Genomic DNA, 27,955 nt, shown 5'->3' on the forward strand with positions numbered 1-27,955 from the left:
AAAAAAAAAAAAAAATGTGTGACCCACAGCTGTGGAGTAGATTACCCAAGATTCTAAAAGTTTAGATTTTCAATACTAATCAACTATAATTATTAAAATGAAAAGTTAACTAACTAGTTACTCTTTCCATTAAAAGTTATTAATTGCAACCAAAATATTTTAACAAATGCAGGTTCTTATTTTAAAAAGTCAACTTCAAATATATCTCTGTTTCGTAATTTACGCATGGGCAGGTATCTAATACGCAAACATTTATTGCAAAGTGTAGTAACGAACATGAGCTTGTACTAATAATTTCAAGGCAAGACACTATCGTACAAAACTAATCGTAAATAAGTTATGAACTAGTTACTGTAAAAAAAATCTGACAGAAACAAGGTGCAATTGTTTAAATAACTTCTGGAACAAGGGTAAATAATTCCAGTAGATAATTAACTATGCAAAATTAGTTTGGTTCAATGACAAAAAATGTTAACAGGTATAAGTTAAAAAATGATTTTTATAATTTTCAAGCGGCTCTTATATTTTTGTTGTTAGTACAATTTTTTTTAAAAATAAAGGAACCTTTCAACAGATTTTTTAATCGTATAACATTTATCATAGACCATCTAATTTTCAAGATAATACCATATTAATCTTCTACTAATATCATGTAAGGATTATGTAAGATACAGAAAAATATACTTTTAGATTATAAGACGATAACGGTTCGTTCGAGAAAAAAGGTTGTGGGACATACCTTTATCTAAATTAACTTGAACTTGTGAAATCTACATGAAAAAATAATTGGGTAAATATGTATATTACAATATACAGAAAATATGCAAACATGTAGTTTTAGATTTTTTATCAACTCCACAATCTATTAGACAGCTTTATAAATGTAGAAATAAATTATAACACATTTCAATGTGAGTATTTAGAACAGATAACATACTTTAGCGCTTTCTTATAAGATAATAAATTCTGAATATTTAAATGTATATCATAATACCCAGATAATACAAATAAAAGCTTCTATATTACACTATGTAATAATAACAGTTTACCTTTTGTACTGAAATCATCAACTAAGATTATTTCATGTAGCAAATGTTGTGGGGATCGATTAATAACGCTATAAACTGTTCTTAACAATGTTGACCAATGTTCATTATGAAATGGAACAATGACACTCACTCTTGGAAGATTTTTCAAATACTTCTTAGTTTTGCAACTGTGAAAATAAATTCCAAACTTATTAAAAAACGGGAAAACTTCTTTTTTTGTTTAACTAATATAAAATTCAAGAAAAAAAAAAAGAGAATTGTTAAACAAAGATTAAAAATAAAGTATAAAGGTAATATGATTACTTGTGACCTACCCTTTATGTCTAATATCTGGAAGCGATCTATCCAAAGCAATTTTATCACTAAGGGCAGCATTAAAGCCATTTTCTTCATATAATTTATCATAATTCTTTAATTCAGATGATAATATATCTTCTTTTTTTCCATGTTCACCAATACCTATAGTAAGCATATTTTGTAATAAATAAAAACATAAAAAAGTGGTCATTTAATATTTTAACATTGCAATAATCTGTCATTTATTGCAACACAAAAGAGAAATTTCAAACACAAGTGTTACAATTAATTCACATTTTTTATCAAAGTGAAACTTTAATTATGACTTAACAAATGCTTAAAATGTCTATTTTAAAAAAATACAAAACAAACCTTTACGTTTTGATTCTTTCGCAATAAACTTGTAGTCATGCCAGTCTATCTTTGTATTGTCTACAGCTACATCCTACAAGTTAATACCATCTTAATAATTTAACAAGCATTAAGATAACATAATGAACTTACATTTTCATATTCTGGGGGTAAAGGAACGGCTCCACCACCTCTTTCATTGACTATTTGTGCTACTGAACTATCGGCCAAATTAGGAGTCCTGACAAATCTAAATACTAGCACAGTTACTGCTGAAGTTACCCCCGCAAGTATTAGGAACTTGAAAAAACTCCTCACGTTTCGTTTCATATTAAAAATTGCTAATTATGTATAAATTTTATATGTATCTTGATTAACTTTAGCATTGTCTTTAATAATCACCAAAAGACATGATTTAAATAAACATTGCTGGTCACTAATTTTCATTTTTCTTGCACTATAACCTTCATTATAATTTCACACATATCACAAATTATTTACTAATAAAAATAATGATTGCTATCTATGCTGGTATTCGTATACTAGTTTTCATTACTTTTTTCGCCTCATTTTATTATTTCCATGAATTTTTAATATTTAAATGCTGCTTTTTGATTCGTCACACTGCAACACACTGAAAACTAAAAACCGACTAAAAACAACTAAAAGTACTGAACATCGACTGAACCTATGCACTGAACTGTTCAGAACATGTTCACTACGACTGTTTACATCAAAACCGTGTCGTTAATTTGCTAATCGTAAATTTTGTTAATTTGCTAATAAAGATCCAGCTTTCAGTAAAATTTATAGATATAACTATAAACCAACCATGTCAAGCAATATCACTATAATATCACTGTAACAATCAGCATGCTAGAGTTTCACTATTTCAATTCAATTTGTAAAATAAAGTATTATAAAAAGTAGAAGGTCGTTTTTCCTTTATCAACTTATAATAACTGACCTTGCTTTCCCTTCACTAAAGAATGTGTATGTACGTTAAGAATATGGAAATTTCTGACCATATATATTCATTAACAAAGTACTTGGTTAAACCAGTTTTAATTTTTTTCCTAGCTGAAAAAGTTTTTTAAAGTAATAATACCTGCGCCGTACCTATGCAACGTATTATTATAGCAGTATATTTGCTATAATTATTACAATGCTATTACGTTTCACAATAAAACAAGAAAAGCTGTACTTAATAAGTATTGTTAATCGTAAAGTATATTTAGAATTCTTAGAACGCTCAAATTATTGATTGATTGTTTATTAGTGGGATTAACGCATTTTTCTATCTATATTTTTCCTACCCATACCAAATTGCAAAAGTAAAGTAATTAAAAATTGTTAAAAAGTGTTTTTTATCGTTTTGTTTCTTCTGTTCAGAAATTGTTTGGATTTTTGCTAACAGTTAAATGCGTAACTGCTAATTAATTGCAACTTAAATTATCGTGAACAGGAAAATACAAAATAAAAAACAACTTTATAAAACTTATTACTTTCGATTACTTTTGGTGTATTCGAGTATGCAAGTACAGCAAATTATGGATGGAGTTGCTTACTATCAGGCATGTTAAACCAGACAAGTTTTAAAAAGCCAGGCTTCGAGATTTATTTATGAAAACTAATTGGACATCTGGAACGTATGTTTGCGACTACGTCTATGGCTACTACTCTATCGTCTTGACATGACAAATTAGTTAGTCATCAGGTTAACATATGTAATGCATGAATTTTCAAACATAGTAAAAGATTTTGTAACAAATAATGTCACGAAATGGCAAAGAAGTGTTATATGAAGGGTGGTTAACAAAATCGCCACCAACAAAACGAATTTGGAGGGCTGTAAGTAGAAAATTTCGTTTTATTTGCAGAAGAATTTTTTATGATGATGCTTTTGTTAATTAATATTGTGTGACGCCTTGTTAATTTTAAAATAACTGAAGATCGTTTATAATTATAAAAAAAAGGAAATAATAGAAATTACTTTAATTTTGTCTAATGGAATGCATAGGTTAAGACTACGCTTCAATGATATTTATTAAAATGTAAATAATGCAAATTTAAAAATTCTAAAATGTAATTTTCCTATTATTTTAATAATTATTTTCACAGAATTTTATTCTTAGACGAAACATTTGTACTTTAGTATCAATGTTTGTGACTTTTAAACAGAAGAACCATATTTGTGTTATACATTTTTTGTTATGAAATTGCAATGTTTATTTTGTGTGAATTAATTAAAAATCTTTTGTAGAGATGGAGAAAAAGATGGTTTTCATTACAACCTGGTGAACTTCCAGGCCAGTACTTGCTTACATACTACACAGACAGAAATTGTCGTAAACTGAAGGGTGTTATTGATTTAGATCATTGTGAGCAAGTAGATACTGGGCTAAAATATGAGGTTAAAAAACTTAAATTTGATTTTATGTTTGATATTAAAACACCAACACGTACTTACTATCTCGCTGCTGACAATGAAAATGAAATGAAAGCATGGGTTAAGTGTATTTGTGATATCTTAGGGTTAGAAGCAACAACTGAGGAGCAACAACAAACAGAAAGTACTTATTTAGGGGACAGTTTAAACCTAAATGCTACTTGTTATTTCTATAATTTTAGGACACATTGCTATTGAGTCACCTCCCACTACTGATGTGTATTTTACAGAAGTTAAGAATGAACAATCAGTTAAAAATAATTTTGATTCACCACCAGTGTCTCCTGTTAGTACAGGCCCTTATATTCCAATATCTGAATGTATTACTGGAAGATCTCCTACACAAGGTGCTCAGGTAACTTTCAGTTTATTGAATTTGAAATTGACAAAGAAAGGTTTGTTATAATTAAACACTCAAATAAATTAACAAAAGTCCAGCAGGATAAGATGGTAAAAGGTGCCTCCAAAAGGATCCTTGACATTTGTTTTTGAATAGAATTAAAATCACTCTAAATTTTTTTGATTATTAAGAATACTAGATCATAGCAAAACTTTTTTACTAAGTCATTTTTCAGTTATTTATTAGAGGTAATTTTTTAATATTACTGTATGTAATTATATAGGGTACAATTGTTTTATTTTTAAATGTTTTTGAACTTGTTATAATTCTTAACTCTTTGTTAGAATTTTTACGAAAGCTAGATTAGAAGAAAATGAACAAAAATCATTAAAGCCCTATTGATGTGGACCTTGGAAGTCCTGAAATTTGGAGAAAAATGTCATCTTATCTTGCTAGGCCCATTCGTGAACATTTTTATTGATTTGGTATGACGTGTGAGTTAAAAAACTGTTCTGGTATATACTTATCTATTGCAGAATTTTATTTTCATAATGTATGGAAAAAAATTTTTAGGATTTTTATTCTTTACTACGCCACAATGTCGCAAATTCATACTTCCGTCCAGATTATTCAAAAAATCATATGAATGCGACTTACGAAACTTCTCCCACGTATCTGAACGACGTAATAATTCACAATGAGGGCGATCCGAGATTCTATGACTCTCCAAGACAGTTGCAAGCTCCCAGAAGAACTTTAAAAAACTCGGAAAACTATTGCAATGTAAGGGTCGAAAAGAATTCTAATATAAGTCCCTTGCAAAGTCCCACGGATTCGGAGAGCGTTTTCACTGACGACGATTGGACTCACAATACCATGTCGTCCAATAATAGCAGTAAGATTTTCTTTTTTAATTTATGTATATGAATAAAGTTTTTGATATTTTTTGTAGATGCAAGGATGCCCCTCGCTTCAGACAGTTCTATGGGAGAGGCGACGCAAAAGTTAAACAAAATTGCTTTGGATAACAATTCTAGTTCACCTCTGCCTCCACCCAGACCNTTTGTTAATTTATTATGTCAGGATATAGTCGGGACACCAAATTTCAGGAATTAATTTACTTTATTAATTTGTATGCTCATACACTCAAGTTGTACAAAGTACAAAATATTCCTTTGTATTATTCACATGAAAATTGCCGCGAAAAAATTTAGTTTCTTAGACAATTTTGTGATAACTGTTAAAAAATACTTTAATTTAGTGTACGCTTATGCATATCAAAATGTTCATTAAATTTCTTGATTTTTTTACGTTGATAGATGTAGAATAACACACGTATTTATTGTGCCATTTATAATTGTGCTTGTATGTATTTTTACTGTATGTAGATTCAAAAATAAATACATAATAGTGAAAAATAAATTTATTTGATGTATATTTATTTATCTATCTGGTAATATGATAATGAATTAACTTTATTACCTATTTTAAACAGTTTTTATTGATTTTGATGCGTCAAAAATTAAAAATTACGTTCAAAATATTTAGTAATATATTTTATATGTAGATAAACTATAAACATAACGTACTGTGCTTGTTCATTAAAGTTTATACAAAATATTTCATAGAATTTACAAAAGAAAGTATTTTTTTAATGCATTAAAACTTTTGGCACGAAATTTAAAAGAGTTTTCCCACTTGCGAATTACAATTGAATCAATATCTCCCAGTACATCCGATCAATAAGCGTTTGAGAAGGTAGTATATTTTTGAAATTTAGCACAAAATAAAACGTATCTGTTTTAAATCTATTTGTAGTTAATCCGGGAGATTTTTATTTCATTTTGGAACAAGTAACAGTAATGTGCATTAATTTTTTAATAATTTTAGTACTTCAATTGATTACTAGAGTCTGCGCACGTATCCATCATCCATCCAGCACCTTTCATTTCCGTTTTCTCATTGAATAAATCAGTAGGCTCGTTATCCTTGCCATTTGACGGTTGAGGGTGAGCCGTTTTTGGTGTGTTTTAATTAAAATAGAAAAAGGTGAGTCTTTCTTTACCAGTATAGGTAATTATAACGGTTCTGTGCACCAAGTAAACAATAAATTTTGTGTAACGTGTTTATATAATTACCTATCTATTTCATCATTTCTGTGCAGGTTTAGAACCATTGTTAGAACAGCACCGATATTTAATTACATAAATTCACCATGCAGTACAACGGAACACACCAAAATAACGGCATGTAAGTAATTTTTTTTACAAGTACATATTTTAATTTAGTTTTTAAACCCTTTGGCTAAATTTGTCGTATTGATTTTTGGCATCCATCTTGGTTTGTCTGGCATTTTCCATTACATTTTTTTCGTATTTATCAGCTTCCAACATATGGCTACTTACTCGAGCTTTTCTAATTGAATTGGTGTAAATAATTTAGAAAAATTATTTTGAATGTGTACAGCAAAAAATAACGATAATGGTTCTGTGCAAATATTTTTCTTTTGTAAAATTTCTGTTAAATGTTGCAATACTGCTGTTACAGTAATATTCAAAGTAGGAGTTACAGTCGTTTAATAACTGCAAGTTATATACATGAAATTTCTATGCAGTTTTATTTGATGTTATGCAAGTGCTTAGGTGACATTTAGGTTATTTTATTGTTATCAGGTTCCATGCACGTCCTGCGCGTGATAATTACAACCAAAATTGGAAATATACAAACCAAGCATTAGCACCAATTCAAGACTTTGGAGGACCTAACACTAAAATACAGTCCCGTGAATTTACTTCGAGCAATAACCGTGTACAAAAGCAGCAGCCTGCATGGGAACCCCAACCCCAAACTCAAGAATTACAGCCATTCCAGAAGAACATTTATGAATTACATGAGAATGTTAAAAACAGGTCACAATCAGAAGTTGATCAATATAGACAGCAGAAAGCAATTACTGTGATTGGCACAAATGTTCCTCATCCAAATGAATGTTTTGATGAAGGAAATTTCCCTGAATACATAATTAAAGAAATTGTTAGGCAAGGATTTACTGAGCCTACTGCTATTCAAGCACAGGGATGGCCTATTGTCCTTTCAGGACGTGATTTAGTTGGAATTGCACAAACAGGCTCTGGAAAAACATTAGCTTATATGATACCTGCCACATTACACATCAATAATCAGAAAAGGCTCCAGAGAGGTGAAGGCCCCATTGTACTAGTTTTGGCACCTACACGAGAACTTGCACAGCAAATACAGAAAGTTAATTTATGTATATGAATAAAGTTTTTGATATTTTTTGTAGATGCAAGGATGCCCCTCGCTTCAGACAGTTCTATGGGAGAGGCGACGCAAAAGTTAAACAAAATTGCTTTGGATAACAATTCTAGTTCACCTCTGCCTCCACCCAGACCTCCTAAACCTGCCCATATTGTACCTGCACCCACGTATTTCAATTTACCAACGAATACATCTCCTTTGAAGACCATGTAAGTTGGAAAGTAAATTTTTCATTTTTTATTATACCCATATGTCTAATTCTTAATTTTATTTTTTTTTTGTGTCTTATAAACGCGTTCTTAAAATGAAAACATTTTGAAATGCCACATTGTTACAGGAAGGATACAAATGACCAATCCAAAGCATCTGGGGATAAAACTAGTGTGAGTTCGCAAAACAACGCGCCTATACTCACTGACGACATGTACGATTTTCCACGATCACATCAGATAGAAACTAGCGACAGTTTGTCCAACACGTTGTCACGGCGGCATTGTTATAACAATGCAGCGCCGGTGACTCTGGAAGGGCACATATTTCGCTACGACATATCGCCCAAACCCAGTACTAGCTCTGCACAGGTGAATATTACCGCGTATAGGATTAAATCGCTTGTCGTAATTTAACATGCCATAAACCGACAAATGCATTTGTGTGTTTTTTCTTGGGTATGAATAGGTATTTCGTTATGATTCTGAAGATATTCAAAGTCAGAATGAGCCTGCATCCCCAGCTTCACAAAGTTCTTCATCAACAACAGGTGCCTTATATTTCAATCTGCCGAGTCCTCTTTTACCAGATTCCCAGGTAAATGTAAGACAGGTGTTATACTTGTAATAAAAGCACCCATTTAATAATAATTAGTCTGAACAGTCAACGTTTCATTTTACAAAATACTTTTTATGTTTCGTAGTTGATGCCCCCACCTAAAATCAATCGAAATTTAAAACCAACTCGAAAACTGTCAGATGCTCAATCAATTAGTTCGACAACGGAGCCCTCTTCCCCACACCATCCACATGCACCTTCCGTTGATCGCACTTTAAAACCGATCGTAATTTGTCAGGTAATCGCTTTAAGAGAAAATATTTTTTCGTATTCGATAAGTAATACTTTGATTAAATTTAATTAAGTAGTTTTTATTTTTTTCTCAATTCCTTTTAGAACACTGTATTGCGCAAGACGTTTGATGGNGAGAATAACTATGTGCAATAGTTATCAAAATCTGCAAATGGATCATAAAGAACCAAAGCAGGCTTTAGTTATATTATTCCTAATCAATTCAATGGAATTAAGATTAGCAAAATTAATCAAGTAAATTCCTGTTTATATGAAAATTACCTTTTTCAGAATATTTCACTGGAGATGTATCTGTTTCTCGAGAGACAAGTAAGTAATTTGAATTTTCTTGTCTCAAAAAAAAAAAAAGTGAGAATAACTATGTGCAATAGTTATCAAAATCTGCAAATGGATCATAAAGAACCAAAGCAGGCTTTAGTTATATTATTCCTAATCAATTCAATGGAATTGATAAATGGTATTACATATTTATTTTATATGTATGTCGTTGGTCTTTGGTAACTACCAATAAATAGTGCTTCAGTAATACTTATAATTGATTTTATTGAAGATTTAGTATTTGCTATTAATTTCATGTATGTAAAACGACTATGGTTCCTAAAATGTTTATTATTGGAGTATATTTGTCATAAGAAATGTTTTGGATAAATAAAAGTTTAGCTTTTTTCCAATTAGTGAAAAAGAAGTATTGTGTAAATATAGTATTAATATTTGAGATTCAAAATATATTAAACATTATTTGAAATTAACATGGATTAAATGTATTACACATATACTCTTAAAATTACAATTCCACGTTTTATTAAAAATAGACTGTAAATTTTGAAACTAAAAAAAATTGTAACACTAATTTTTACATAATTTTTTTTTGTAATTGTAGGAGTGGAGTTGCTTTTATTATATCAGGCTAATTTTAGCATGTATTGACCGTAGGGCTTTCTGATAGACACAATAGTAGCATGTCCCTTTTTGATTTTTCCAGGCTCCCCCAGCATGATTCGTAATACTTGCATTTTCGGTGGATGCCCCAAAGGACCTCAGGCTCGCGATTTAGAACGTGGTGTCGAAATCGTTATTGCAACACCTGGCCGTCTTATCGATTTCCTCGAAAAGGGCACAACAAATCTCAATCGATGCACATACCTTGTCCTTGACGAGGCAGACAGGATGCTTGACATGGGTTTCGAACCTCAGATCCGCAAAATTATTCAACAAATTAGACCTGATCGTCAGGTATTGATGTGGTCTGCCACATGGCCGAAACAGGTTCAGGCTCTCGCAGAAGACTTCCTTGTGGATTACATTCAGGTTAATATTGGCTCTCTAGCATTGGCTGCCAATCGTAATATTCGCCAAATCGTTGAAGTGTGTGAAGAAGAAGAAAAGGAAGGAAAACTAATGAATTTGCTCAAAGAAATTGGTTACAATTCTACCAATAAAATTATAGTATTTGTGGAGACCAAAAAGAAGGTGGACGACATTACCAAGTGCATAAGGAACGAAGGTTTCCTGGCCATCTGTATGCACGGGGATAAATCGCAACCTGAGCGTGATTATGTATTATCAGAGTTTAGAAGCGGAAAATCGTGTATTTTGGTAGCAACTGATGTGGCAGCGAGAGGATTAGATGTTGAAGATGTTAAATACGTCATCAACTATGATTATCCAAATTCTTCAGAAGATTATGTTCATCGTATTGGAAGAACTGGCAGATGTCAACAAGTTGGTAAGTCATTACAAAGAAAAAAATAAAAGAATCTTTATGTTAATAATATTTTCCTTGTTAAAAATAGGAACTGCTTATGCATTCTTCACCCCCAATAACCAACGCCAAACCAAGGACTTGATTGCCGTTTTGGAAGAATCAGGTCAACCTGTCTCGTCAAAACTTGTTGATCTTTTGGCTTCATCTCGTAATAATCAGAGTGGTCGTAATCGTTGGCAGAATCGCAATCGCGACAACTCGTCACCAAACAGTAACGAATCACAACAGGGCAAGCAGCAACAACAACAAAATCAAAGAAACAACAACAGAACGTGGAACAACAAGACCTACGTTAACAACGATCAGCAGAGACAAAACAATATGAGATACAATAGCAATGGAGGCGGTGCCAATGGGGGCATGAAGTTTGATACGTTCCAAATACCCAACCAGAGGAATTCTGGGCAGTACAATGGGGGCTATCAGCCGAACATGTACCAAAATCCTGGGGCACAATATGCTGGACAACAACAGGGTGGATATGGAGGAGGATATGGGAATGGAAGGCAGTTTAATGGAAATCGTGGCTATAGTAAGTTTTAAATATTAACTACAGAATAAGAAAGTGAATTATTAGGGAAAATATAAGTTTATTGACCCTAGTCTTTTAAAACTTTGTTAAAAGTAACAATTATTCGTTGTTAACAGTCGTTTTATTACAGATAATATGCGTAACAGTTCAGGTGGTCCGCCCCGTTACAGCCAGCGCCAGGCATATTCCAACGCATCAACAGCAGGAATGTACGCCGTCCAGCCACAGTACATGATGCAAGCCACGGCTGCCGCGGCCGGAGTTCCCGGATCGGCGGACGACGTCCAATGTCTCGTCAATCACAAGTTTTTCCAACCAAGTCGCACGCCCCCTAACAACGCATGCGGCTACCAATCGATGAATCAGGGTATGTTTGGGCAATATTCGCCCCCTGTTCCCCCTTACGCGTATCAGTACACCCAGCCACCCGCGGCTGCTGTACAACAGTAATCTCATTATTTAATTTAAAAAAAAAAAACTACCTTGAAGAACGCTCGCTCGCTCGCGCTAGAGTTTTTTTGATTTTTTTTGCTTTTGTTTCGAATGAGAAATTTTTGTGTGTGCGATGAAAGAATAAGTAAATAAAAAGAAGCGTTTTTTAAGGTTGTAACAGCAACATACATTAATAAAAAAATTGATTTTTTTTCGGTAAATAAAAAATAAAACGGGCCGGTCCCTTTAGCCACCCGTTGTAATTCGTCGTTTAAATGTGGGATGTGTCTTATTTAGTGTTAGTAGATTATTTTTCTTTTGTAATGGGCTTTTTTCTCTTCAGCACTATGCGTTTATGATACCTATATATAATACTTTTTGGAATATCAGCTCTTTTTGCCGCAATCGCTTCACACAATATTTAGGTTCATGTATAAAAGAAGTTGCTTTTTCATTTTAGATATCGGATTTTATTTCAACGTTTATTTTTCTTTAAACAGCAGAAGCAGAGCAACTATAACCAACTGATCTTTACTATTGCTAATTTCAAGTATTAATGTACTTTATCCAAAAATGAAATAACGATAGCGGCATGCATAGACTAAAATGTGTAACCGATGTTGTAATCGATATTATAATTAGTCATTCATTGTAAAAGATAGATTGGTCGGGAATTGGTCTAGCAAAACATTTATTATTTATTTATTTAGCGTGAATGGAACTTCGATTAAATTTAATGGGACAATAGTAGGAGGGTTGTCGTATCTATTTACCAAAAAGTTTTGCCTTTATAAAATTTAAGAAGATAATTATTCTTTTCTGAAGTGTTCCCGACTAAGTCAGCATATTTATTAATTATATTAATTGTGTCCGACACTGCTGCACTGTTATTCTGCAAATAAATGATAAGTAATATGTCTTTTCCCCCCTGAGCAGAATGAATTTGTGGTGACGTTTAAAACCAGCAAAAATTTAAATTACGTTTAACAACATTGATTGTGTCGCTGTGATGTTCGTTTGTATTCGGTCTTCTTTGCAACTAGGGCTGCAACGAGGATTCGAATGCACCTCTACTCACAAAACATTTATATACACACACTCACACATATGCTGTGCTAGCTAGATTTTCATAATATGTGTAATTGTAATGATAGTGTTTAATAATATTAATAATATTTGTATTTCTCTTTATCTGTATGCTGTTGAAATGCACGAAACATATAGAAGGGGGGATATCTCCAATTGAAACAAAAAATACATACATACATACGTTTAGTGATATATATTGATAATTTAATAGTTTTTGTCTCCCCATGAGACGACAACGCAGATATGATGATAATGATAAAAAAAAACGTAACGTTATTTCAAGACGATAATTTTTAATAAATAAATAAAAACGTCTTAATAATAACGAAAACTGAATGAAAAAAAAAAAACAAACGGTAAGATAATTTATATTTCTGCGATGATATATCTGTTCTGTGTGCAAGTGGTTCGTACCTACCGTATCTCGTTAAGATAATTTTCCCTTACGAGGTGGTCAGGGATGAAGTGGAAGATATCTTCTTTGTCTGGTCATCGTCGTTTTCTATATTAGTAAGGTGTAATTTCTGGACATTCCTTCCAGTTCTTCATAAAGTAGGGACAACAACGGTCAAATTCAAAAAAGTGCGATTTTAATAATTATAATGATTAAAAACCATTGCAGCTAGAAATAATTAAAAACTTACTTTCGAAATGTGTACCCTGCTTTCTGTAAGATAAAATACAGAAAAACTGTTATCTGCCTTTATAAAATTACCAAGTGCTCTCCGATTGCTGTAGGCGTTTTATTATTGGAATAAAGCGGCGACAATTAATTAAAATAATAAATAAATAGTCCTAATAGATGCACACATGAACCAGAGTCATGCGCCAAGTGCGTGTATATTGTAGTGTTTAGTTTTGTTTTTCATTTAACGCGATTTATTTTAATTCTCTATAAGGTTCACTCTTTCTCGAAACGTTGAAACGAAACGAGTATGAAAATGAAGAAGAAAGATGATGAGAAAAATAATTAAAAATAAAAAATACAAAAACGGTGCATCGGCACTCGATCTGTGATATTTTTTAGCAAGTAACGGTAGCAAAGAATAATAAATTATATTAACTTTCCGTGTGTATAAGAGGAGCTGTGCGCGCTTCTTTGCTTTAATCTCGAAGCCAAATATGTGCGTTTCGAATGATGTACTATAAAAGCATGACACGACCGGCGAAAGCTCATTTTTTCGTGGCGCGTTACGCTAAACCGTCACGTTACGTTACGTTACGTTACACGCAGTTTTACACTACGAGACGCGCGCTTTCCGGGACATTGTTCGGTATGTGATATTTACAAGAGATGTTATTTATAATTAATTATCTTTACGAAAGACTGAACTAACTTGTAACTTTACACACTTGTAGAGAAAAAAATACATGACGACCTTCAAAATCGTCAAAATTTTTTATTAGATGATGATTAAATACATCATACACATACCCACATGCATATTCTCTACGGATTCCCCTTTTTTGTTTATTGTTTTCGTGCGTGAATATGTTCGTATTCCAGGCGGATTTGTGATTGCCAATAATAATAATAATAATAGCGCCGTTCTCTTCACTCGGATTGTTTTTTTGGTGCGCCATGAACTGCACATTTAGTAAATATAATAATTAATATTATTCGCGATAGTCAACAAACGGCTCCGTTGCTATTACATGATCGGTACTAGACTTTGGCTCCTCCTACCTAACTGATTAAAAAAAAAAAAGAAAAAGTAAGTACATTGTTCATTAACTCGTGGTGAAGCGTGTCTACTGTGATTTTTCTAACGTTTCTATTGACGTTTTACCAGTTAATATACAATACAGTGAACCCTTCTATGATTAAATTTATCTAGTTATGTATATTGTAGAATTTATTATTTAAAAATTTCCGTGATTATATGAAGCCTGGTCTGGTCGTCTTTGCAGTTACGTAGCAGGAGCTCAGACTCTTGCGTATGTGACATCCTTGGAAGTCTCATACTTTCTCTTATCAGCTTTAAGTCCTTGGAAGATCTGATAACGAACGTTCCTTTTTTTTTATATATTTTCAAAAATAGTACGCGACAGTATGATACATTATTAAGTATTAAAATTTCTTTTGTGTTCCTGAAGAACGTGAAACTGCCGCCGTAATATCATGGACCCATTTTTTCAAGTAGATTTCCTTCGTTTTTCGTTTAATACATGTATGTGATAATTCGATTAGTTTGAAAGGTTTCATGAAATAAAAAAAAATTGGTGCACGGAAAAAAGTACGGTGAGCCTATTGAATAAAACTACTTATTTATTTATTAAAGAACATGGCAACGACAGTCTCGTAATTATTTTTTTTTTTATATATAAATAGCTGTGCCATAGTTAATATTTTTTGTCCTGAACGTACTGAAAATTATTGAATTTTTCGAGATTTGTTGATTAGCTCTAGCGTGATAATTTTTACTCCTCATCGTTTGGCTTTAATGTATTTATCCAACGGTTTTAAAAACGATTAAAATTGAAGATTTAGTGCATAAGCCAGATTCAGAAACACGACAATTTTTTAAAATGTACATCTTTACAAAATGTCTCAAAATAAATTTATTTTTATTTTGTTTTTCGGTTGATAAATTGGTGAAGCCCTTCATTGTAGGAAATGTCTGACTGTTGCATGCATTTTTGAGGTACTTTAAACGCTGTGATGTATATGTACTTTTTATTAACTAAAAAAAGTAAGTATTTACTAAAAGAGTACAATATTTTGCGATAGAGAGAAAAGTTATGACACGTTGCCGTGCTCCAGTACTTTATATCATTCGACAAATGGCTTAATTAACTAATATTATTAAAAAACAGTATATGTAACGATGATGGTTGAATTTAATAATACATAATGAAAGTATGAATCCAATTGTACACTACTCGTCGCGTGGCCCTCAGTTTTTTTTTTTTTTAGTAAATCGTTAAGTAGTTTTAAAGCATCGATTTTTATTGTCTAATTTTTAAAATCTCTTCTGTAAGTTTCCAACAAGTGCATTTCTTGTATGTAATACAGTATTACTAGGTATTCACTGCATTATTAAAAATGTAATGGAAATTGAATTGTATAATAATAAATTACTTTTCATTTTTGTTGCAAATTTTTGTTTTATTGTTTTCTCCTATCAACCATTTAACTATAATTTGCAATCTGCATAGTGATAAGTAAAGGTATTTGAGGAAGAAATCTGAAATAGGTAAGTAATAACAACCAAAATAATACTAATCTATTAATTCTGATAAATTTGCATGGTTAATGAAAAAAATTATGATTGAAAATTATTTTATTTGTTTTAAATATTACAATGCTGTCGATGTCTCTTGACGTTCGTTTTTCAATTTTAAGTATAATAAGTGGTATTAACATCGTCTTAAAAAAAAATGTAAACATTGAACAGTTTTACTTAAAATAATTCCTTTAAACCTAAATGAAAAGATGATGGGTCACTGAATTAAATAATAATCTAAAACTATAGTAATTGGTACTTAATTTGATTTGTTCTATAATAGGTATTATTTTTGGTATCCAGCTATTTCATGTATAGGATGCTAATTAAATTAAAAGGGAATTTTCCTGGGCAAGCAAAGGTTCCATTTATAATACGCGGGGAAAGTGTTAAAGAATCGTCTATTCGATCAAACAAAATACAAATTTCAATAATTACATAAAAATTAAGATGAACCATTTTATGGACCCACTTACTCAACGTATGGCACAAAAGGAAATCATTTCTTGTAAGAAATATTTCTTGATTCTATTACATTTAAAAATAATTTAATTCGTTAACTGGTGGTAATAAAATATTTATTATGCCTATTATGTGGTTAGGTACCTAATTTGATATTTTTTAATATAGCCATTATTTCTGATATCGCATTATTTCATGTATAGGATGCTAATTATGTTTTTAAACCTATTATGTTACACCGCACCGTTTCATTTATAAAAGAAGTACTAAAAAACAATTACAGAAGTAATGGCTGTATGCAGGGTACGACCAGCCACCTACAAATGATTCTAAAAGTGTTGTATCAATTTTTATCCAGTTTTTAAGTTAACTTAAAGTTCAAGTTCAAATTTTTTTTGTTTGAATTTTTTGAATTTTTTTAAACCAGTTTTGTTGTAAATCCAGTCGAAATTCGCGTGTGCACACCAGAGTTTGAAAGAGGGATTTTAAGGACCACGAAACAATTCCCGCTTGGTGTACATTCACCACAAGTGGACCTCCTGAATCGGCCTGACATCAAGAAAGAAAAGTACGAAAGAACTTTTCATAATTGCTATGCAAGAATAAAAGGAACTTGCTTCCTTATTACTCTCGCACTGCAATCACCACTTCCATCCTCAGGTAATTTTACACATAATTGTCTCAATCGGAATATCCTTTTCTTGTCGTCGTCTAAACTAGCACAAAATCGTCACTGAAAACCTCAATTTTGACATACTGAAATATGTGACTAATACGAACAATTTCCCTTAAAGAATTAGTTAAAATATTGGAAAAAAATGTCTCAAAGTAATTTACCCCGTCGTATCTCCAGTCAATTACAGTACCTTTACTTCCTTTAGGAAAACTGTTAAGCTGTTATTTATAATGGATAATTTTTGCTAGAAATTACCTCAGCAATGTCGATATCAATTGTATAAGGTAATTCAGCGACATCGTTCGTATGTGGAATGAGTCTATCGACTTCCGCAATTCAGTTTTTACATTCCCTTTGTCGATATAATTCAGCTGAATTATATGCGACACTTATATCAGAGATATTTAGACTATAAGAACAAGTCAATTAACAAATATATTTGTCATAAGAAGTGCTGACGTAAGTACCTATTTATTGATAATTATTGAGTCCCCGCATGAGTGCGAACTACGATTTTGAATCAGAACTTTACAGAAAAAGAAGTAAGGACTTACAAAAATTCATTGAGCATATCAGACAGACTTCAATTTTATAGAGTTTTAGAAAATTAATTTGGTATGTCTACCACATAAACAACTAAAAAATTATGACATCAACAAAAGTGCATCAAACTGCAACAACTTACAGACACTGCTCAATACCATTAGTACAGCCATCTCTGAATAAGCAATGAGCTGCAGTAAGAATCCACTTTCTGTCAATTATTGAGCCACCACATACATGTATACCAAGAAATTGAAGGGAGACCTTACAGAAAATAAAATAAGTAAATAATCCATAAATTAATTGAGCATATTACACGGACTTCAACTTTATAAAGAGTTTTAGAAAATTAATTTGCCTAATTTACCTTCCACATAGGTCTACAGGAAAAGCTGCGGCAAATTATGCGTCGCTTTTCAGAAAACGCATTCCCGAGAAACTGCTCAAATATTCACAGGAATTTCAACAAACAAATATTGTGTACTTGGTCCGAACCTGCCAAATATTAGAACATGCCCCTTAAGAATTGATGGATACTTACCATAAAAGGGAATTGTCCTGGGTGGGCAAAGGTTCCATTTATAACACGTCGGGTAGCTTTTGATAAACTAGCATCAAACAAAATACAAATTCCAATAATTACATAAACATTAAGATGAATCATCTTATGAATACTGTAAGAAAGATTTCTTGGTTGTATAATATTTAAAAATAGTTTATTTGCTTAACCGGTGGTAGTAAAACTTTTATTGTGCCTATTATGTGAATAGGTACATACTTCGATTTGTGCTGAAATAGTCATTGTTTTTGATATCCAACTATTTCAGGTGCAAGACACTAATTACGATTTTAAAGTAATGTTATTACATAGCACCGTTTTATTTTGTAATAATTACTAAAATACTACTACAAGTAATGTCTATGTACAGCGTACAACTAGAAACCTATAAAAGGCTTTAAAATTATGTATGTACGCAGTTATCATTAACATTAAACTGCTCCGGGGGCTTCCTTGAATTGTAAACCAGTTTTGTTCTTAATCCAATTGATATATGCTGAAACTCTTGTGAACACATCAGGGTTTCCTGGCGAAGCACAGGGTTTTTGGGACCACGAATTAATTCCCGCTTGGTGTCTATTCACCACAAATGGACCACCTGCATCGCCCTGGTATAAAGAAAGAAAAGTAGGAAACAACGTTCGCTAATTGCTANCCAGGCTTTCCAGGAGAAGCGCAGGGTTTATCGGACCACGAAACAATTCCCACTTGGTGCCCGTTTACGACTAGTGGACCTCCGGAGTCGCCCTAACACAATATAAAGGAAGAGTTATAAAAAACTTGATGTGGCAATAGAATGAGACAATTATTACTTACCGAACATTGACCTTTACCCCCGTGAACCAATCCTGCGCATATGTGAACTGCAGGATTTAAGACGCTGCTGTTGTACGAGTTAATACAGTAACTGCTGTCGAATACTTCGATTGCAGTGTACTGCAGAGTGTCAGGGACGGTGCCGTTTGTCTTAAAAAAAGTAATTGGAAATTAACTATTCCAACAGACAAAGTGTCGACTGGTAATTCGAAAAACGAAAACCTCAGGGTGCAGAGTCTATTTTTAATTTACCTTGTTGTATCCCCATCCAACCAGAATTCCTCTAGTTCCTAAGGCGAAAGTTCTTTCACGGGTATTGAGAAGAATTGGATTTGCTAAGCCATTAATTTCTATTTCATCTTCTAGCTGCAATCACACGCATTACATTCAAGTAACTGATTAAGTAAAATACTGAAACGAAGCGGCCTAAACGGGCGAACTACTACAAACAGCGTAGTGAACGCCATCTGTGGGATCCAAAAATCTTCATAGCGATCAATATTCTGTTTTGATAGAATACTGACCATCAGGAACGTTTTTTTAGTGTAAACAATTTTCGATATCATGTAATAAGACCAGTACTTATTTATAGGATGTTGGTCAGTAATTTTCGGAACTAGCTGATGTGGATCTCTTTTCGAACTTGTTAGATCTCATCAGCACGCCATAAGCGGTATCGATAAACCACTGAGCTAACCGAGGATGCTATAAACAAAATGAAAAGAGATAATCGAATAGTAATAAGCGGTGCAGCGGTTAGAGGTTGCTTAGCTACGCAAAAGACCAGGGTCGGCTTTAAAACTGTTTGGTTGGAATTATATCTTTAAACAAGTGTCTTTGCTTTCCTAAATTACTGATAATGTTGGACTTCCTTTATGCTGAAATTCTGCATCTCTTTTTGTTGCACGTTAATTGGTATAATGCTATTCGTTTTTTTGTGCCCGCTGCAATTCCTACCTGACATCTCTTTTCTAATGTTTACAATATTCCCTCCTACAGTTCCTTCAGGATAAACTGTTTCACGGACAGTTAGCCGAATTTGCTTCACAAATTCATTCAGTTTTAGGTGCTTTTCTAGCTGTAATAGTAACACGGTGCAAGTACTTCAAAAATTGAAACGCTTAGGCCAGCGGTTCCCAATTTTTCTTTTCCGCGGAAACCTTTTTGACTCACCGTTTTTTTGGTGGAACCCCATCTCAATAAAAAAGTAAAAGTTTTAAAATACACATTTTTACACTATTTTGTATAAGCGCATATAATAATAATAATAAATAAACGTACACGATATATCCTAATGTCTATCCTCTCATCTAGCATCTAAGTACATTTCTTTCACAAAAATACCGCTACTTGTCCCTATCATAAAATGGGTTAGGGTTTGACCTTTTGTTACTGGTTTGGTCATGAAAAATATGCTATTGTTGTTACCGTTAAATACAGAATGGTTGGTTTTCCCACAATTTTGTATATTTTTATTAGAATCCCTCGGAACCCCTGTGACCCTTCCACCATTTGGGAACCTGCTGGCTTAGTCTTCTGTTCATATGCACATAATTAGCAATCTACTAAGTTTATATAGTGAACCAGTTATTTATTATAAATCATTTTGATCACAAATTACCTTAATAAGACCAATATCATGTTCAGAAAGGGAACCATCTGGCTTCTCAAAATCTTCATGTGGAATGAGTTGATCAACTTCCACAAATAAATTTTCACCCATTCCTTCTTCATATAATTGAACTGAACCATATACTACACGAATTTCAGACAAATTTATGCTATAAGAAAAAATCAATTAAAAAATGTTCTGCACACAATAGATGTGCATTGATGTCACAACTTACGGACAACTAGCAATAGAGGGGCAAATTATGCAATGAGCTGCCGTAAGAATCCATTTGGTCTTAATTATTGTACCACAACATTTATGTGACTTTTTATGTTGAATGGAGACCTTACACAAAATAAAATAAGGACTTACATGAATTAACTGAACACATTAAGACTTCAGTTTTATAGTTTCACTAAATTAATTGGCTGTACGAAACGCATTGCGGCCAATATAAATAAATAAATTTGTGAATTTTAAGAAACAACTGCTACCCTTACCCACTTGATCCCAGAATGATGTGTCCGGTTTGATAAACGTATTAGAACAAGATTTCTTAAAAATTAGTGGATATTTACCATAAATGGGAATTGTCCTGGGCAAGCAAAGGTTCCATTTATAATACGCGGAGTAATTTTTGATAAATTAGAATCGCCTATCCGACTAAACAAAAAAAATATTCCAACAATGACATAGCTGATAAGAGAAACCATTTTATGAATGCAGTTGTTCAACCAATGGGATAAAAAGAAATTGCTTTTTGTAAGAAAGATTTCTTGCTTGTTATATAATGCTTCAAACCGTTTATTTGCTTAACTGTGGTAGTAAAACTTTTATTGTGCCTTTTATGTGAATAGGTACATCCTTCCATTTGGTCTGAAACAGCCATTGTTTTTGATATCCGACTATTTCAGGTGTAAGACACTAATTACGATTTTAAAGTAATGTTATTACATAGCACCGTTTTATTTTGTAATAATTACTAAAATACTACTACAAGTAATGTCTATGTACAGCGTACAACTAGAAACCTATAAAAGGCTTCAAAATTATGAATGTACGCAGTTATCTTTAACATTAAACTGCTCCGGGGGCTTCCTCGAATTGTAAACCAGTTTTGTTCTTAATCCAATTGATATAAGCTGAAACTCTTGTGAACGCACAGGGTTTTTGGGACCACGAATTAATTCCCGCTTGGTGTCTTTTCACCACAAATGGACTACCTGCATCGCCCTGGCATAAAGTAAGAAAAGTAGGAAACAACATTCGCTAATTGCTATTCCTTATTACTTACAATACAAGAACCTCTGCCTCCGTTAGATACTCCTGCACATATCTGAAGTGATGGGGATATTTGTTCGTTGTCGTCGTATAAACTACCACAATAATCATCACTGAAAGTATTAATTTCGGCATATTGAAGACATGATGCAGACAGAGGATTTCCCTTAAAAAAATGAATACTAATTAAAATATTGAAAAAACATATCTCAAAGTAATTTACGATGTCGTATCCCCAGCCCATCACACGTCCTTCAGTTCCTTCAGGATAAACTGTTTCACGGACAGTTAGCCGAATTTGCTTCACAAATTCATTCAGTTTTAGGTGCTTTTTGAGCTGTAATAGTTACACGGTATAAGTACTTCAAAAATTAAAACCTTTAGGCCAGGGGTTCCCAATTTTTCTTTTCCACGAAACCCTTTTTGACTCACCTTTTTTTGGTGGAACCCCATCTCAATAAATAAGTAAACTGATAAAAGTTTTAAAATGCACATTTTCACACTGCTTTGTATAAGCGCATATAATAATAACAATAATAAATAAACGTACAAGATATATCGTAATGTCTATCCTCTCATCTAGCATCTAAGTACATTTCTTTCACAAAAATACCGCTACTTGTCCCTATCATAAAATGGGTTAGGGTTTGACCTTTTGTTACTGGTTTGGTCATGAAAAATATGCTATTGTTGTTACCGTTAAATACAGAATGGTTGGTTTTCCCACAATTTTGTATATTTTTATTAGAACGATAAATGCTGTATCCCTCGGAACCCCTGTGACTATTTCAGGTGCANATATCTACTTGCTGAAACGAATCCCGGCGTAGCTAACCTCAACGTGATAGGCACGTTACCATAATCGAATAAAATAATTCGAAGTGGTCTGTATTCTGTCGAAACTGCCAGACGCGGATCGCGATTTCGATCTTTTTGGATCTCATCAGCGCGTCCCAGGCAGCTCCGACAGGACACAGACCAATTTTTACCTGCTGTCTTAACAGCGCGTTTTAGAAAATACCACAAATGGCGCGGAAAACGCCATCTGCAGTACGATGTCTTAAAGTGATTTACTGCGTCTCGTCCGCAGCCACGTAGCTGTATTTTAGCTCCTTCGGGAAAAACGGTCCAAAGGAAATAAAGAGGAACACAATTCACCAAATCACTCAACTTTGATTTCTCTTCTAGCTGTAATGGTAAAGTAGGTATATATTTTTTTTCTCGATTGACACATGGTTGTTTAAATATCGACATACTAAGAAACAGGATTTAATGTTGGTTGCTTTATTAACAGCTAATGCCGAAACAAGTAGAAAAAATTCTTGCATGACGCTCCCTTATCAATGTAAAAGAAAAAAGCTGTAATTGTTAATTCCAATACGGTGTATTCTTATATATTTCTATCATACATATGTATATCGTAATGTGTACCATTTTTTGTCACATTTTGTCATATTTTAGAAGGTGTCAAACGTTTTTTATTAATTAAATAAATTGTTAATCATGGCATTCAAATATCTCATCTGCAACATGTTTTTATCATCTTTCAGTAGACGGCTTACCACATTGCCATCCCGTTCTAATACGTTTGACCTTTCACGTGTTATTGTAAAAAATTGTTTGTTTCTTATCTGTTTTACGGAGTTTATTAGCATTAGTCTATTTCGTGTCGTGTTTCGGTTCGTGAGTGAAAGAATATGTGCTGTTGGACGAAGCTTAATTTAGTACAAAAGCTTTTATTTCTTTGAAATAGCAGTAGAAAAATTTGATTTTTTTAAACATGTACCTATATAGTTTCACTAAATTAATTGGCTATACGAAAAATTGCGGGCAAAACGCATTGCGGCCAATAAAAATAAATAAGTTTGTGAATTTTAAGAAACAATTGTTACCCTTACCCACTTGGTCTCAGAATGATGTGTCGGGTTTGGTAAACGTATTAGAACATGGTTTCTTAAAAATTAGTGGATATTTACCATAAATGGGAATTGTCCTGGGCAAGCAAAGGTTCCATTTATAATACGCGGAGTAATTTCTGATAAATTAGAATCGCCTATCCGACTAAACAAAAAAAATATTCCAATAGTTACATAGCTGGTAAGAGGAACCATTTTATGAATGCAGTTGTTCAACCTATGGCATAAAAAGAAATTGCTTTTTGTAAGAAAGATTTCTTGCTTGTTATATAATGCATAAAATAGTTTATTTGCTTAACTGGTGGTAATAAAACATTTATTGTAGCTATTATGTGAATAAGTACATACTTCGATTTGTGCTGAAATAGTCATTGTTTTTGATATCCGACTATTTCAGGTGCAAGAAGTTAATTATGATTTTAAAGTATGTTATTACATAGCACCGTTTTATTTTGTAATAATTACTAAAATACTACTACAAGTAATGTCTATGTACANTGATACAACATGTCACAAATTACTATATTTAATAATTTAACATACCACCTTGCCAGATAAATTAATATCGATTAGATAGTGTCCAAAAAGTGATAGATAAAATTAGCTTATAATTTTCAGTGTTTCGAAGTCTAATAGAAACCCTAAAGTACTCGCAAATAAGGGGTAGATCGAAAACAATTCGTAATAAGTATGCTGTTTCGTGGGATACAAAGGACAATATCCCTATTTGATGTTTGTATCAAAACCTGTATCGGAAAATCTGTCACTTTTTTTTTGAAATTGAATTTATCTCATTTCATATCTATTGGTGGGAAGGAAGAATGTGTATGCAATCAAAATTTGCAACATCACTAGCCAAACTGTCTATTTTACTTGTAAATATCTTTGGGATTGTTAATAATTAATACTAAATGTTTCTCAGTTACTTTAGTTAAAAGTTCTACAGTTTCGTAGTCTCGAAAACAAGCAAAATTATTTCTCACAATGTGATAAAAATTTGTGAATTCCAAGTAGAAATACCAGAAACATCTTTAGAATTTTATATTCTGTCACGTATTAAAAATCTACTGAAGAGCTATATGTAAGCAGTTACTTCTGGTTTGGTTTTATTTTAAGAATTGGTTGTAGAGTATTTACGATAAATTTGAGATTATTATCTATATTACAATCTACTACTTCAGAAAAGATAAGATACATTACTATGCAGGTATTCATTGAATTTTAAAGAATTAGAAATCAGGAAGCCATTACAAACAATAAAGTACTATTTAATTAAGTTTCTTATCTTTGGAAAAAAGAAAAGAATAGTAACGATTCACAGAATTTATTCGAATACTTGGCAAATCTTTTTTGGCCATTAACTGTAGTAAATATATAAAATTATCCACTGTAATCTTCAAGGAGCGGACGTCATTTGTACATGACGTCGTTGCCAGGGACGTACTTACTAGGTGCTTGTTATTATTATATATTTTAAATTAAGAAACTGTGTATCAGTTGGTATACCCTATATAAACTGGATACGAAAATAAAACAAACGAAACATCACTAACATTTATTGTATCTTATTGCTTTATTGGTGCGAAAATCGTCTAATTTTACAAGTACATTAACTTTTATATAATGAAATACCAGTTTTATCATAAATCCAATCAATATATGTGGAAACTCGTGTAAAAACTCCAGGCTTTCCAGGAGAAGCGCAGGGTTTATCGGACCACGAAACAATTCCCACTTGGTGCCCGTTTACGACTAGTGGACCTCCGGAGTCGCCCTAGCACAATATAAAGGAAGAGTTATAAAAAACTTGATGTGGCAATAGAATGAGACAATTATTACTTACCGAACATTGACCTTTACCCCCGTGAACCAATCCTGCGCATATGTGAACTGCAGGATTTAAGACGCTGCTGTTGTACGAGTTAATACAGTAACTGCTGTCGAATACTTCGATTGCAGTGTACTGCAGAGTGTCAGGGACGGTGCCGTTTGTCTTAAAAAAAGTAATTGGAAATTAATTATTCAAACAGACAAAGTGTCGACTGGTAATTCGAAAAACGAAAACCTCAGGGTGCAGAGTCTATTTTTAATTTACCTTGTTGTATCCCCATCCAACCAGAATTCCTCTTGTTCCTAAGGCGAAAGTTCTTTCACGGGTATTGAGAAGAATTGGATTTGCTAAGCCATTAATTTCTATTTCATCTTCTAGCTGCAATCACACGCATTACATTCAAGTAACTGATTAAGTAAAATACTGAAACGAAGCGGCCTAAACGGGCGAACTACTACAAACAGCGTAGTGAACGCCACCTGTGGGATCCAAAAATCTTCATAGCGATCAATATTCTGTTTTTATAGAATACTGACCATCAGGAACGTTTTTTTAGTGTAAACAATTTTCGATATCATGTAATAAGACCAGTACTTATTTATAGGATGTTGGTCAGTAATTTTCGGAACTAGCTGATGTGGATCTCTTTTCGAACTTGTTAGATCTCATCAGCACGCCATAAGCGGTATCGATAAACCACTGAGCTAACCGAGGATGCTATAAACAAAATGAAAAGAGATAATCGAATAGTAATAAGCGGTGCAGCGGTTAGAGGTTGCTTAGCTACGCAAAAGACCAGGGTCGGCTTTAAAACTGTTTGGTTGGAATTATATCTTTAAACAAGTGTCTTTGCTTTCCTAAATTACTGATAATGTTGGACTTCCTTTATGCTGAAATTCTGCATCTCTTTTTGTTGCACGTTAATTGGTATAATGCTATTCGTTTATTTGTGCCCGCTGCAATTCCTACCTGACATCTCTTTTCTAATGTTTACGATATTCCCTTCCTACAACGTCTGTCGTGAGTAAAAGTAGGCGCTCTATCAGCAACCGCTCTAGTATTATTGCGGATTATGCCAATTTTGAACGTCCCAACTACATTTACTTGCCTATCTGAAACTATGACGTAGATTAACAGCGGCGTGCTGATGAGACAAGTAGAAACCGCACCTTAGCATTGCCCTTGTCTAATATTTGAAGTACTTTAGTGGGCAGAAGGTAATTTAGGGACAAATACACATAAACTGATACCATACTCACCTCAATAACGCCAATGTCGTTTTCATAGCCTCCGTAATCTTGATAATTCTCATGTACGATTGCTCTCGCGACTTTTGCGGTATTGTTTACAGGATTTCTACCATTTTGTAAGTGAATTGTTCCATACAAAATTGTCATAAGTGAGACGTAACTGTAAACATTTTTGTTAGTGAAATACTTTCGTTATGAATTTCTGTGTAACTGTAGGATATGCACAGTGTTACTACTTAAAACGAATTTTTTAAAATCGCCCTTACTTCACTAGTATGCAATGGGCTGCAGTAAGAATCCATTTGCTGCTAATTATGGTACCACCGCAGTTATGGGAACCCCTGTATTTTACTGAAACCTTTTACGTAGAAACATTAAATAAACGGTTAAATATATTATTAATAAAGTACAATAAGTTTGAGAAGATGTAACATGAGATATGCATCGATGTTTCGAACATGTGCACATAGATGGCGGTATATTGTCAGTTATTTGATACTGTTTGTTGGGAACAACCGATTTGATCAATGATTTATCGATATAACTATGATAAATAAAAATAAATGATTCGGTATGACAATTATAAAAACATAAGCGATGGACATTTAAGATTCTGAAATAATTAATAATGAGATGGAATTTTACCATAAACGGAAACTGCCCAGTTTTCGTATCTTCGCCATTTACAATGCGTGTGCTATCGTCTAGAGCTAGAAGAAAATAATTTTATTGATTAATGTTATTCAAAATGTGAAGGTTATATTATTTTTTAACTAACTCTAACATGAAATTAAAAAATTGTATCTTTTTGCACTTTTACAGTTCTTGGACGTACCAATATTTTGCCTGTACGGAAGCACTGAACCTAATAAGATAAAAAACCCTATATTTAGATAAACATGACTTACCAGAAATCTCGCTCAATATTGCAAAAGAAACAATGACTGCGAAAATTGACAACTTCATAGCTGTTTTGCACAGTTCGCGTAATCATCAAAACTAAAAGTGATGCAGGAATTTGATTTTAATTTTAAAGTACTTCTGATACGATATTTCACTTATCTAAATATCTACTGGTATCAGTCCTTTGAGCTACTCGTACTGCAAGTATATCTGTTA

The 27,955-nt window shown here is 32.7% G+C and overlaps 5 protein-coding genes and 1 long non-coding RNA gene across 11 annotated transcripts; 2 read left to right on the forward strand and 4 right to left on the reverse strand.

Annotated features, from left to right (window-relative positions):
• Positions 1 to 966: 966 nt before the first annotated feature.
• Positions 967 to 2,645, reverse strand: LOC108734147 (polypeptide N-acetylgalactosaminyltransferase-like 6). Of its 2 annotated transcripts, XM_018465580.2 has the most exons (5): positions 2,529 to 2,645; positions 1,851 to 2,338; positions 1,719 to 1,791; positions 1,364 to 1,508; positions 967 to 1,216 (listed from the first exon to the last, which is right to left on the reverse strand). In XM_018465580.2, the coding sequence occupies exons 2-5, from the start codon at positions 2,025 to 2,027 to the stop codon at positions 1,018 to 1,020; spliced, it is 594 nt and encodes a 197-aa protein (XP_018321082.1). In that variant the 5' UTR covers positions 2,028 to 2,338; positions 2,529 to 2,645; the 3' UTR covers positions 967 to 1,017. The 2 variants fall into 2 exon arrangements, with proteins under 2 accessions (XP_018321082.1, XP_018321070.1); XM_018465568.2 differs by having other exon boundaries at positions 1,851 to 2,645.
• Positions 2,646 to 3,068: 423 nt separating this feature from the next.
• LOC108732963 (protein daughter of sevenless) lies at positions 3,069 to 5,602 on the forward strand. Its single transcript, XM_025981150.1, has 5 exons — positions 3,069 to 3,548; positions 3,961 to 4,270; positions 4,329 to 4,501; positions 5,060 to 5,381; positions 5,439 to 5,602. Exons 1-5 carry the CDS (start codon positions 3,471 to 3,473, stop codon positions 5,600 to 5,602), a joined length of 1,047 nt encoding a protein of 348 aa, XP_025836935.1. The 5' UTR covers positions 3,069 to 3,470.
• Positions 5,603 to 6,424: 822 nt separating this feature from the next.
• Positions 6,425 to 14,378, forward strand: LOC108734134 (ATP-dependent RNA helicase dbp2). Of its 2 annotated transcripts, XM_018465558.2 has the most exons (6): positions 6,425 to 6,535; positions 6,651 to 6,736; positions 7,159 to 7,757; positions 9,828 to 10,571; positions 10,639 to 11,142; positions 11,273 to 14,378. In XM_018465558.2, the coding sequence occupies exons 2-6, from the start codon at positions 6,702 to 6,704 to the stop codon at positions 11,590 to 11,592; spliced, it is 2,202 nt and encodes a 733-aa protein (XP_018321060.1). In that variant the 5' UTR covers positions 6,425 to 6,535; positions 6,651 to 6,701; the 3' UTR covers positions 11,593 to 14,378. The 2 variants fall into 2 exon arrangements, with proteins under 2 accessions (XP_018321060.1, XP_018321052.1); XM_018465550.2 differs by lacking the exons at positions 6,425 to 6,535; positions 6,651 to 6,736; positions 7,159 to 7,757 and adding an exon at positions 9,062 to 9,154.
• A 3,924-nt stretch (positions 14,379 to 18,302) lies between these two features.
• Positions 18,303 to 24,049, reverse strand: LOC108733268 (kallikrein-13-like). 4 transcript variants are annotated; one of them, XM_025981182.1, is made up of 4 exons: positions 23,816 to 24,049; positions 22,063 to 22,176; positions 21,853 to 22,005; positions 18,303 to 18,738 (listed from the first exon to the last, which is right to left on the reverse strand). In XM_025981182.1, the coding sequence occupies exons 1-4, from the start codon at positions 23,948 to 23,950 to the stop codon at positions 18,562 to 18,564; spliced, it is 579 nt and encodes a 192-aa protein (XP_025836967.1). In that variant the 5' UTR covers positions 23,951 to 24,049; the 3' UTR covers positions 18,303 to 18,561. The 4 variants fall into 4 exon arrangements, with proteins under 4 accessions (XP_025836967.1, XP_025836969.1, XP_025836970.1 ...); XM_025981184.1 differs by lacking the exon at positions 23,816 to 24,049 and adding an exon at positions 22,272 to 22,601; XM_025981183.1 differs by lacking the exon at positions 18,303 to 18,738 and adding an exon at positions 21,509 to 21,791 and having other exon boundaries at positions 23,816 to 24,043.
• Positions 18,792 to 19,345, reverse strand: LOC112906646. Its single transcript, XR_003232492.1, has 3 exons — positions 19,199 to 19,345; positions 18,947 to 19,096; positions 18,792 to 18,877 (listed from the first exon to the last, which is right to left on the reverse strand). It is a non-coding gene; the product is annotated as an uncharacterized LOC112906646 (long non-coding RNA).
• Positions 24,050 to 25,295: 1,246 nt separating the features above from the next.
• LOC108733176 (chymotrypsin-1-like) lies at positions 25,296 to 27,919 on the reverse strand. The gene is made up of 7 exons (XM_018464239.2): positions 27,745 to 27,919; positions 27,482 to 27,546; positions 27,103 to 27,194; positions 26,846 to 26,996; positions 25,851 to 25,964; positions 25,599 to 25,748; positions 25,296 to 25,529 (listed from the first exon to the last, which is right to left on the reverse strand). Exons 1-7 carry the CDS (start codon positions 27,800 to 27,802, stop codon positions 25,365 to 25,367), a joined length of 795 nt encoding a protein of 264 aa, XP_018319741.1. The 5' UTR covers positions 27,803 to 27,919; the 3' UTR covers positions 25,296 to 25,364.
• Between the last annotated feature and the right edge of the window lie 36 nt (positions 27,920 to 27,955).

This window comes from Agrilus planipennis, unplaced genomic scaffold (genome assembly GCF_000699045.2).
Source record: "Agrilus planipennis isolate EAB-ADULT unplaced genomic scaffold, Apla_2.0 scaffold1, whole genome shotgun sequence".
Classification (NCBI taxonomy): domain Eukaryota; kingdom Metazoa; phylum Arthropoda; class Insecta; order Coleoptera; family Buprestidae; genus Agrilus; species Agrilus planipennis.